At 36.5% G+C, this 13373-nt stretch overlaps 1 protein-coding gene across 4 annotated transcripts in view; it reads right to left on the bottom strand.

Annotated features, from left to right (window-relative positions):
* Positions 1-13160, bottom strand: part of CDH12 (cadherin 12) — a 378196-nt gene extending 365036 nt beyond the window's left edge. For all 4 annotated transcript variants that reach the window (XM_049861507.1, XM_049861489.1, XM_049861479.1 and 1 more), the window contains exon 1: positions 12774-13160. In XM_049861507.1, the coding sequence (XP_049717464.1) occupies positions 12774-13004 (231 nt within the window). In that variant the 5' untranslated portion in view covers positions 13005-13160. The remainder of the gene's footprint in view (positions 1-12773) is intronic.
* Positions 13161-13373: the final 213 nt, after the last annotated feature.

A 13373-nucleotide genomic window follows, 5' to 3' on the forward strand; every position in this document is an offset into this window, starting at 1 on the left:
CTAAGACAGACTAGAAGGAAAGACCTGGCAGTCTATTTCTAAAAAAAAATTAGCCAGTGAAAACCTTAGGAATAGCAATGGAACATTGTCTGTTATAGTGCCGAAGATGAGCCCCTCAGGTTGGAAGGAGCTCAAAATATGACTGGGGAAAAACTGTCTCCTCAAAATAGAGTTGACCTTAATGATGTGGATGGAGTCAAGTTTTCAGGAACTTCATTTGCTGATGTGACATGTCTCAAAATGAGAAGAAAGAGCTGCAAATATCCATTAATACTAAGGATGTGCAATGTATGAAGTATGAATCTAGGAAAATTGGAAATTGTCAAAAAGGAAATGGAACTCATAAACGTTGATATCCTAGGCATTTGTGAGCTGAAATGGACTGGTATTGGCCATGTTGAATCAAACGGTCATATGATCTTCTCTGCCAAGAATGACAAATTGGAGAGAAATGGCATTGCATTCATCATCACAAAGAACATTTCAAGATCTATCCTAAAGTACAACGCTGTAAGTGATAGGATAATATCCATATACCTAAAAGTAAGACCAGCTAATATGACAATTACTCAAATTTACACACCAACCACTAAAGCTGAAGATGAAGAAATTGAAATTATTTACTAATTTGTGTAGTCTGAAATTGACAGAACATACAATCAAGATGCATGGATAAATACTTGTGCTTGGAATTCGAAAGTTAGAAACATAGAGAAAGGATTGGTAGTTGGAAAATATGGCCTTTTTTTAATAGAAATAATGACAGAGATCACATGATATAGTTTTGAAAGACCAACTTCTTCATGCAAATACCTTTTTCTACATCATAAACAATGACTATACACTTGGACCTCATCGCACGGAATATGCAGGAATCAAATTAACTATATTTGTGGAAGAAAAAGATGGAAAACCTAAATATCATTAGTCAGAACAAGGCTGGTGCTGACTTTGGAACAGATCACCAACTGCTCGTATGCAAGTTCAAACTGAAGAAAATTAGAATAAGTCCACGAGAGACAAAGTACGACCCTGAGTATGTTGTTGCCATTAGGTGCCATCCAGTTGGTTCTGACTCATAGTGGCCTGTATACAACAAAACACTGCCCAGTCCTGCCCCATCCTCATGATCTTTGTTGTTATACTCAAGCCATTGTTGCAGCCACTGTGTCAATCCATCTTGTTGAGGGTCTTCCTCTTTTTCACTGACCCTCTGCTCTACCAAGCATGATGTCCTTCTCCAGGGACTGATTCCTCCTGATAACAAGTCCAAAGTATATGAGACAAAGTCTTGTCATTCTTGTTTCTAAGGAGCACTCTGACTGTACTTCTTCCAAGACAGATTTGTTTGTTCTTCTGGCAGCCCATGGTATATTCAATATCCTTCACCAATACCACAATTCAAAGGCGTCAATTCATCTTTGGTCTTCTGTATTCATTGCTCAGCTTTTGCGTGCATATGAGGCCATTGGAAGCATGGGTCCTCAGGTGCACCTTAGTCCTTAAAGTGACATTTTTGCTTTTTTAACAAAAAATAAGTATGTGTAACAAAAAATGTGTTTTATGTCAGCACTAGATAACTAAGACAAGGCATAAAGAAAACATTCAGTGTTCTAATTTGTAGACACTGTAAAGCAAAGGAAGAATTTTCAGTAATTCATCATTCAGGATTATTTAGTGGATAAGAAAGTTTAAATGTTTTCCTGTTTGGTGTTCAAACTGCTGTAATTTATGGGAAAAATTTCTGGAAAGACTGTGCTTTTAACCACTTATTTCTTATTTTGGAAACCCTGGTGGTTTAGTGGTTAAGTGGTACAGCTGCAAATCAAAAGGTCAGCAGTTCGAACCCACCAGGTGCTCCTTGGAAGCTCTATGGAGCAGTTCCACTCTGTTCTATAGGGTCACTATGAGTCAGAATCAACTTCATGGCAATGGGTTTTGGCTTGGTTTGGTTTATTTCTTATCTTATGTTTGGGTCCTAACTTCCTTTTCAAAGAACAGTTTTTTATTCTTCTGCTTGTTTATAAAATGTAACACTTGTTCTTCTTCAGGGCTCACTTCAGAAGTTTCCCTTTAAAACTTATTTGTAAAACTAGCTGACAACACCAATGACCACTCTGGCGGGGAACTCAACAGGAAGTTCCAGAGAGAGTGGGAGAAAAGTGTGGGGCAGAACTCAAATTCATGTAAAAACTGAATAGTCTGACTGAGACTGGAGGAACCCATGAAACTGTGGCCCCCAGATGCTCTGTTAACCCAGAACCGAAACCATTCTCAAAGCCCACTCTTCAGACAAAGATTAGACAGGACTATAAAACAAAAAATAATACACGTGAGGAGTGTGCTTCCTAGTTAAACTGGTCCCCCCTGCCCACATGAGCCTAAATGGGCAGCTCCTTTCCAGAAGCAGGATGACAAGGCAGGAAGGGGCAGGAACTGGTCCAACGGACGAAGGGAACCTGGGGTGGAAAGGGGAAGTGTGCTGTCACATTGTGGGGATTGCAACTGATGTCACAAAACAATGTGTGTATACATTTTTGTATGAGAAATTAACGAGCTATAAACTTTCACCTAAAGCACAATTAAAAAAGAAAAAGTAGCTGACAAGTTTTATATTTACCCAACTGTAATTTCATCTTTCTAATGCTACCAATTCATGGTTCCCTTTATAAGTTTACTAAGCTTAGAAATGTATTTACAACTCTTAACATATTAGACAAAACTATCATTGCACTTTTAATTCCCACCACTTTGAGCACAACATTTTGAATTACAATCTCATATTCTTTACGAGAGATGGCTGAAAATATCATAAAAACCTATAATTTTTTATGGACTCGCTCAGGCTATTTAAAAATCCAATAGTGCCGAATACTCAGTAAAATAAACATAAATTTAAATCCATATGAAATCTCTGCTCCTTATTATATTAAATCAATATTTTTTTTTTTTAAAGAGTAGTTCTTACATTTTTAATCAAGGAATGAGATTATCAGTACAATTGTGGAAAAGCAAAAAATAATTATCTATATTCAATGTTTGAAAGATAAGTTCTGTATCACTTAGATTAAAAAATAATACGTTATACTTAATGAGAAGATGGTTAATTTGTGGAAACCAATATCACTGGGGCCCAGGAGGAAGAGAAATCCCAGAAGAAGACTTGAGACATTTCCTCATATATTCATTTCCACCCATCTTTGGTAATTCTGAGAGCAATATTTAGAACATAGGAGTTTTGAAACACTGCAATTATATGTTGTGGGTGTGTGCACACAGCACATGCACCCCTGAGAGAAAGAGCGAGAGTGGGAGAGAGAGCCCTGTTTTGACTGTTGACATAGCAATTCAGTTACCTGTCAGAAGAAAGTGTTGGAATTTCTTCCAACTTCACTAAGTTACTACGTTATAATGCTGTTGCTTCAATAAGTCACTGCACTATATTGTGTTGGGAGACAGTTCTCCATGGATCTTTCGCATTCCTATATGTCTTGCATGAGGGGGGTCTAAGTATCTTTTTTTTCAAAACAGCGTTTTGGAGAATGGTACTTCAGGTAAAGGGGAACGGACTCAAATATGCTGACGCTCATACTGCTTGTTGTGCTGTGAGTAATACAATCCCTTTTCTCTGACCCAGAAACTTCATGTCTTCTTCCAGCATTCAAGAAACTATGGAAGACTAACTTCACAAGTTCTTGGCTGTAGACATAAAACCACAACTTCAAAAAGCAATTGTATTCCTTAATAATGAAGTGGCACAGTGCTTGAGAGCTACAGCCACCAACAAAAAAGAGTGGCGTTTTGAATTCACCAGCCACTCCTTGGGAACTCTGTGGGGTAGTTCTGCACTGTCCTATAGGGGTGCTATGAGTCAGAGACGACTTGATGGCAACGGGTGTGCTGTAAGTCTATTCTAAGGTTGTTACATGAATATATATTATGTTGGAAGCTCCCTTTCTGCGATATGTACGAGAAATTCCAGAAGTAGGAATAATATGGCTTTATAACAGTAATTTTATGTGTTAGTCATAGTGGTTAAATGTCAGTAGCATTATATCATGCCTCATGAACAAAGAAATATATATAGATAGCTAGATAGTGCCTTCTATGAAAATGGTTTTAATGTTTGAGTCAGAAAAGAGAGTGATGTCTTTGACATACACAGGCTATATTTAAATTGTACAAAAAGAACCCATTCATATTTCAAGTATAGGTTTGAGTGGCATGACCGTGGTATGTGTTCATAAATTCCACGTTGTTTGAAGATAAGAGCATCACATTGGAAATCTTCTGAATCATCCAGCTCACGACTGCACTCCCTATTTATCTGTGTTGTCTTTCCACATAGGCAACCTCTTCCAGGGTTCTTCTCCAGTTACTCTACTGGAGCCAGTTTCATGTCAGCTGGTATAATATACGTGTTGGAGATGTTCAACAGTCTTAGCCCGCAGAGAACACTGTTTTCTCAAATATCCAGCTGGTATTTTACAGGGGAGATTTCTGAAGCACACACACACACCACGGACATATCAAGTGCACCGTGTAGCTTGTGGCAATTGCACATACTACTGGCGATAGTTGAATCTGGGTGTGTGATATCCTACCACACGATTAGTGATATGGATTGACACACAAATGCTTTAGTGCTTTCACATGGTTAATTTTCTAAGACCTGAAACTAGAATCAAAGACTCCTGACTCCTTACTATAGATTTAAAATAACCATAATGAGGCATACGACCCTGGTGATGTAGAAAAGCGTTTAAAAGAATAGAAAGGCCGTGAGAGATAGAGGTAGGACGAAAGAACAAGCAGGAGGTGGGACAAGAGAAGGAGAACAACGATGGAAGAGAGAAAGAGAAAAATAAAAACACAGCGGTTAAATCTTAACAGTTTCCATGTTATTTTATAAATTCTGGTTGTCGTGATTCTTCTATTGATTAAAAGATATTTGAAAAATATTCAAGGCCCTGCAATTCCATTAAAGTAACCACATGAAACTTGGGTGATGCAGCTGTTATGACACTACTATCACACTAGAAGGGAGAAACGAATCGTAAATGAGAGAGAACAAACATTCAATGGACATTAACTGCTGGACAAGAACTTTTGCATATCATTTATTTGTTCAAATTCAACTTCAAGTAATTTTCCTTTTAAGTGTATTACTATCTTATCATATTGAAAGATAATTATTTTAAACGTAGTCTCACATGTTGAGAGAGAGTATAAAACTCAGGGCTATGCTTAAGGTCCAAAGTGAGCAGTAAACATCCGATTAACCTAAAACAAACAAACAAAAAAACTAAAAATGAGGCGAAGTGGTTCCTTCTGGTACCCCATGCAGACACAGCAGGTAGCTACATCTGCTCTGATGAACAACGAGGTCAAACTCTTTGACAGTAGAATAGATTCAGCCAAAGATTAGACAGGCCTATCAGGCCAACAATAACACACTCAAGGGACATGCTTCATGGCTCAATCATGTATTCTAGACTCATGGGCACACCAGCCCAAAAGCAAAGACAGAAAGCAGAAATGGACAGGGAACCTGAGGTGGAGAAGGGGAGAGTGTTGACACATTGCAGGGTTGGCAACCAATGTCACAGAACTATTTGCATATTAAATGTTTAATAAGATAGTAATTTGCTCTGTAAATTTTTACCTAAATCACAATTAAAAAAAAAAAAAAAGAAAACAAAGACCTTGATTTAGGGCCCTTGAACCTACTGTAAAGCTTCTCAGGCATGTAAATGAGGAAGGAGTCAAGGGGATGCTTAAGATTTTAAATACCCACATGATAGCAACGTTTCCTTTTCTCTGCATTTTCAATAAAATAGGATGTGAGCATTCCCATTTCTATCAACTTGTAACTGTGATATCTGAATGGCAGGGATGTAATACATCAGACTCAGCTTGTGACAGACTTCTTAGAAGACTGAGTTGGTTACCTGAACATTGAATCTCACGCGAACAGGGATCACTCTGATATTGAACACTCACGCTTCAGGAGTAAATTGCGTAATGAAACGGGAATATGGGCTTCTCAAAAGCTACATTGCTCGGGAACCAAAAAAAGATACACATTTTTGAGCTATGAAAAGTATCTTAGAAGTATGTCAGTATAAATTTGTAACATCATGTTCATTCCAAAATATCAAAATGTCACCCTAATACTGTGTTAATAAACCTCTAAATAGGTTTATTGTTTTTGCAACGCATTTGTAGCTATTTTATGAATGTTAGTCTATTTTTATTTGTGTAAAGCAATTGTATTTTATAAATGTTATCTTCTTATCTCTCCTTTTGTTTGCTGCTTCTGCTTTACTAATTCAAAATCAAATTCCACATGTGATTACAAAATTTCCATCGCCACTACCTTGTCTTTCACATATGGATAAAACCATATTTTTTTTTTATCAGTGATCCTATTTGGAACTTCATTTTTTGTAGTTCCACCTTGGCTTCTCTTGGACTTTTCCTTAGCCAGAATCCTACTCTCTCTTCCATCACACTTGTCATGTAAAATTTCAGTATTGAATCCATCCAATCATCTACTTTTTTTTCTTTTTCTCTCTTTTCCTTGGGCCTCTCCTTGCTGGTGAATAAAATTGCACATTGCTGATTGGTTTTATCACCTGAAAATATTTTCAAAAGTCACTTCCCTTAAGTCCTAAGAATAAACTGGCATTTCTTTCTTTTGACAACCCAGCCACCTTTTTCTGTCAGTCACTGATTTTGTGTGTGTGTGTGTGTGTGTGTAGCAATTAGGTCAAAATGAGTATTTCCATAGGGAAGATCTCAATCGCTAACACCTCCCATCTTTTGAAACAGTATACTTTTGAAATGGTGCCTGCTGGCTGTACTCATTCCTTTCTCCATTCTTTAAGCTTTAGAGAAAGAAGTAGGTAATTTCTTTTAGACAGACCATTCAACCATATTATGTATATCCTTCTGCTTTACCCTAATGCACCATTAATACCCTAATGCACTGTTAAAGCCATTGTGACAAAGGTCACCTTCTGGCTCACTAACTGTCAAAATCAATGAAGGTTTTTCAGTCATTATTTAATTTGACCTATAGAGTTTGACACTATATGTCATTACTTATGCTTAAAACTTTCTCTTGTTTTATCTTCCATGATACAATGTAATGCTTATTTTTTACCTCTGACTAATTAGATCTAGCTAATCCTTCATTTGCTTTGCACTGAAAAGTCAGTGTTCTTTTACCGTCTCTGCAATTTTTCCTAGAGAGTATTACCTGCTTATATGATTTTAATTACCGTGTGTACACAGAATACTTCTATATTTGTCTCTTCACCATAGTTCTCTTTTTTGAGCTCTAGATTAATGTCTGTAAATATATATGAGGTATTTCACCTGGTTACTTCTAAGTCGCTATGGATATATAATATCTAACATTCATCATTTGATTTCTTATTTTCATTCCAAATCAGTACAAAAGTCAGAAATCTCAGTGCCATATTTCACATTTTCTTCTCTTTCACTCTCTACATGCAGTTATCCACTAAGTTTTACAGATATTGCCTGGACAATATTCATCTAATTTGTCTTATTCTTCATAGTCTCATGACCAATGGATCTTAAAGTCTTTTATTATCTCTTTAACTTTCAAATCTTCAATTCTAGCATCCCATTCCCTTCGTTAATTCCCAGATGTATCTACTAACACCTACTCCTTAACATGTTTATCTCTACACCTGTCTCCGTCCCTCCAGCTATATCTTCAAAAGAGATCATTCTAGAAGTACAATTAAGTCCATATTAACCCTCAACCAAGACACTTTGTGGACCTTAACACCTTTAGGAACAAATTCTCCTACTCTAAATACCTGAATTGTGCCTTTCCATACTCTCTTTACAAACTCTCCACGGTGGGCTTCACACTCTCTGCCTATATTGTATCTGGCTACCTAGGCTCATCTTAAACATTCAAGTCTCAGTGCTTACACATTTTTTTTCCTCTGACCACCTCTTCTGGAAAAATCAAATCATCCTTGAAGACTCAGCTCAGCTACTTCAACTGCAAAGACTTTCTTGAATTCTTCCATCTTGGAGCATAATCATAGACCTTCCTGAGTCCTGTAGTCCCTAATCCCACGGTTGTAGATTCAATTCTGACTCACAGTGACCCTATATGACAGAGTACAACTGCCCCATAGGGTGTCTAAGGTTGTAAATCTTTACAGAAGCAGACTGCCACATATTTCTCCCATGAAGTGGCTGATGGGCTTGAATCACTGACTTTTCATTTAGCAATCAAGCACTTTAACCACTGTGCCACTAGGGCACAACAAAACCAAACCCATTGCCGTGGAGTCCATTCCGACTCATAGCGACCCTATAGGACAGAGTAGAACTGCCCTATGAGGTTCCCAAGGAGCTGGTGGTAGAATTAAACTGCCAACCTTTTGGTTAACAGCCACAGCTTGCTGTAGCTCTTAACTATTGTGCCACCAGGGCTCCACAGGACCTCTTTTATAGTACATTTGAGAGAACTGAAATTACTGTTAGACCTTGAGAGTTTTATAAGATTATAAGTCATGACGTTTCCTGGTGCCACAGCTAGACTACCAAAAAGCAAACAAATGCATTACTTTTGAGTTAATTCCAATTCATGGCAAATTCATGTGTGTCAGAATAAAATGATACTCCACAGGTTTCCAACTGCTGTAACTTTATGGAAGTAAATCACTAAGCATTTGTTCCACAATGTCACTAGATGGATTCAAACCACCAACTCTGGGTTAGTAGCCAAGTGAAAATGTTTGTGCCTCCCAGGGGCCATGGCTAAACTATCCGGTTTAAAATTCTAGCTCTAGAACTTAGTTACTATTTTTTTTTTTGCCACAGACAAGTTACATCACTTCCCCTTTCTCAGTTTCATGATACTAAAATGGGGTACCAATAGTCTTCCTTCTACTTCTTTCGATGAAGTTTAAAAGTTTACTATGTAAATCAGTTAAAACAACATCCAAAGGAAGAACTCAAGATAAAGTTTAGCTATTGTAACTGCAATGAAAGGATCTTCATAGTTATATTTATCCCCCTAAAGCTTAGTACTATCTCAAATTATAATGCATTCTCAAACACAAATATGCTGACTAAATGGATACCTCTGAACTTTTTTTTTTTTTAAGAAAGAAATTTTTTTTTTCTGAACTTAGGGTTTATTTATGTCTCAATGTTTCATCTTTTAGTTCTTGTAAATAATTTAGATGTAATAATTACTGCTAAGGCCATCTGCAATGACAACCCAATTTTCACAATTATTCTTTGATGATAAAATTGAGACTATTTTCTTGATACATAGTTTTTAGGCTATGACATACTTAGCGCTACACAGATGTAGGTACCCGGTTATGTAAAAAAAAAAAGAAAAGGTTATGTATGTTGGTATAATATCCAACTCACTGTGTATGCATTTCAGTGCACGCACGTGTGTGCATGTGCGTCTAGTGTGTGTGTTTGTAATAATACAAGGTTTTCATGGCCACTTTGAGCAACTGCTAACATTTGAATTAAAATTTTTCGCAGATAAAATTAATTTCTGTCTTACTCTGCAGTGTGGAATCTTCATTTGTTCAGGTGTTACAGCAAATACAAAATATCTATTTGAGGAACACATTGGCTTTACCTCTGGGTACTCGTGATTTCTTTGTATACAAGGTAAAGTGATATTCTTTGTAACCAGTACCACAGTTTGGCCTTTCTTGAATGGGTGTCACTATTGACATCTGTTCCTTTAAGTATGTTTATTGATGTTAGTGTCTCCAAAGTCACTCAGGGTCTGTTATGTAAATTTCTATATGAGGACATTATTTTAGATTTCAAAGTAGGAAATCTTTTTTTTTTTTTTTCTAAATAAGTGGAGTTTTCAATAATCGCAAATTAATGTTTTCTGTGGACATTCTTGCTGCCAAGAAACAGAAAGGCAAATCTGAAGCTTTAAAGTAGTAACTCTGTTGACCACTGAACTTGGCATTTTTCATTTGCCTTTTTCCTTAGTCTTGAGTTCTATTTTGTTTATAATACTTAACTTTTCTATGAGCCATCTCAAAGCATTTCTTGAAAAAGAAGGGATACAAGTATTTGTACATGTTTTTTTACACATATACTTATAATGACTTGAATTGGTCCCCGTATTATATTGCTATTCCCAAATCTCAAAACATAAAGACAGAATTAATTAAACTTTAAATAATTTCCGCTTGGAAAGAATATCTTTGCAACCGCTGCTTCATTTGCACTACAAATATACATTGCTCGAGAACCATATGAATGTGGAGCGATGTATTTTCGAAAACAACACAGTTAAAATTTAATAATAGACTAGATCTTATAAATATTTATAAATACTGATACGTGTTTTAAATGAATTGGATGGATTCCATAATGTCATAGCATTTACAAAGGTGGAACTCCGGACTATCATACAAGAACTCATAAGCAATTACATAAAGCCTTTCTCCTTGCCTCCATTGAGAAATGAGATGTTTCTCTATCTAGGATAGAATTAAAGTCAGTTTCATATATTTTTAAATAAAGCTCAACTTTATCACCTCAAATTCTGGCAACCAAATTCTATGGATCTGTTGCAATATAAAATAGAGAATACCTTCTCCTCAGGCATTTTCTAGGAACCTCAATGTAATGTCTAGCTTCCATCCTAAGTAGAGCTGAGATAACCATGAGGCAGGGTTTTAGAGCCATGATCCCCCGCCATTTGTCTTAGATATCAAAACTCTACCCTTATATTTAAAAAAATCAGAAAACACTAGAATATGTGTAGTACTTAAAATGATCTCACCATAGAAATGTTAATAATTATTATATTCCACAATTTTATTGGGTAATCATATAAACAGAACATATGTGGAGTACCACCCTTAGTCCGGTAAGTGAAGTCTCCTATCCTGATCAAAGGTCTCAGTGAGCTTCTATGTTTTGGAGGAACCTTCCTCAAAATTTTCCAAATCCCTTCTTGTGCCTTCCTTGACTAGCTGTGGGCAACAATGCCTTCTGGGTGGGGTACCGTGGGCTGGACTGGAGATGTTTAGGCCCCAGAGTGCATTTCTCCCCTTTAGGACTCTCTGACCTTCGACTCAGTCTATGGGTTGACCAGATGACCCATGAATTTCCAGAACTTGTCTTCATGGTTGGGCCTTAGTTCCTAGAAGGTAAACTAGCAATTAGATTTCACCTACTTACTGATGCTGTACTTCTTTTGCAGGATAGCTAGAAATTGAGCTGTCAAAATGGTACTTACAGGCTGATTTTGGTTAAATCAAATTTCATGTATAGAAGAGGTACCCCGCCAAAAAGATATTTCCCCAGGGCCTCATACATCCTAGCAGAAAACATGTCTACGTGGTAATTTTCAACAGATCTGTGACCGAAAACCTTTTCCACGATATTATTTGATATTTCTTAAATAAAGTTTTATAAGGTAAACTTCAAAAACTATAGTGCAAATAATGTAGATCTCAAATGGAAATGACTCTGTTGACCTAATATTTGAATTAAAAGACTCACTGTATTCTCTTTAGCTTAGGCTGTCAGAGAGCTCTAAGGACTTTAATGGCCAAGAGTCATAATCTTCTATGTCAGCTTCCTAATACTCTTTTCCAACGGTATTTCCATTTTTCTCTTTGGCTTTATTTGAAACACTCTCCAAATATATATGTTTTCATTAAAACCCATGTCAAAATCTTTTGAAAATTAAAAAAAAAAGTTAACAAAATTCAAATAAAATGAATTTGGAGGAAAGTATTTCTTGGCAGGGTAGATAAAATTATTTATTCCAGACATGGGCCAAACTTTTTATGTAAGAAAACAAGCAGTAAAACAGATATGTGCTGAAATAGACAGTCTTCAACTATTTTGTGAAGAAAATGAAAATCTTTGTAAACTTATAATTAGACATACATATTGTGTGCTGTGTTAGAAATTAAAATGTATGTATTTGGCTACCAACATTAATTACTTTGGCCATAAATAGCTTCATCAATAGCTTGCAAACAGATAATGAAGAAATTATTTATAAAGCATAAAGAAACCAAATCATATATTTCAGAACCCATCCCAAACAGTATGTTGTGTTTTCAATGGGGTTAGGCACACATCCTCATTCATTCAAGAAAACCAACATTAATTTCAAATATTTATGCCTGAGAGGAGAAGACAGAAAGGGACAGGAAAGCTGGAATAATGGAAATGGGAATCCTGGGGTGAGAAGAGGGGACATGCCGACATATTGCAGGGACTGCCACCAATGTCACAAAACAATTTGTGTACAAATTTTTGAATGAGAAACTAATTTGTTCTGTAAACTTTCACCTAAATCACAATTAAAAAAAAAATTACGCCTGGTGATTTTTTCTGTGTCTCTTGTCACTTAACAATTTCAGAATGTCTATGACTATGAATATTAATGTATTATAATAATATTTTCATAGCATTTACATATTTTAACTTCATGTCTTCTGAAAAGAATGTCACAGATAGGAACTAAATGTATACTACTTTCATTAAAATAACCAGGGAGAAATAAAAAACAAACAGGGGGTAAATGATATTCCAAAGCTTACCCAGGCCATTGAGTCAGGAAGAGAAACCAGGTCTCTTGGATTGCAATTCCAGTGTTTTAGTCACTGGTTTGTTCAACTCCTGTGCAAACCATCCACCTAAACATACAATGCATATTCCCCCTCGCTATCAACTGGTTGTCAAAAGAAACAGGCCATTACCTTTCCCACATACTGAGGTTCGGAGCCCATGTATTCTTCCAGCACAAAAAACTGATTCCATACCCAGCCACGTTTAACTCGGTGGAAATGAAACCGCCGCCCTGGCAGATGGAGAACATTCTCTCTTGGTTCTGCGGCTAAAGTATGTTGTGGCTGTGGTTGAAGTGGTATTAGGAGACCTCCATCAAACAGGACCCAGAGAAGCAGGAATAGACAGTTCCTTGTACGCATTGGCAAAGGCTTTCCAACAGCAGAGCAATAAGAACGCCAGCACTTAGTGTAGAATTGTGGAATCCAGGTTTGAGGTGTCTGTGGCCTCCACCACTTAGCTTCTTATTTTATTGCAGAAATGATAATACAGGCATTAATCCTTTTGATGAAAAGACTCTTGCTGTATTACATTCCATCTAAAGGGACCTATAAAATAGATTTACAAAGATACATTAAATTCCTAAAATTACATGACAATGTTCATTCCAAGTTTCATTATATCTGCCAACATTTAAAGAAACAGAGGGAACACTTTTAAGAGAAGTATATTGGTAAAAAATCACTGCCATTCATTCAATCTGTTAACTTGGATGAATTATCTAGGTTGCT

Source organism: Elephas maximus, chromosome 2, assembly GCF_024166365.1.
Source record: "Elephas maximus indicus isolate mEleMax1 chromosome 2, mEleMax1 primary haplotype, whole genome shotgun sequence".
Lineage (NCBI taxonomy): Eukaryota > Metazoa > Chordata > Mammalia > Proboscidea > Elephantidae > Elephas > Elephas maximus.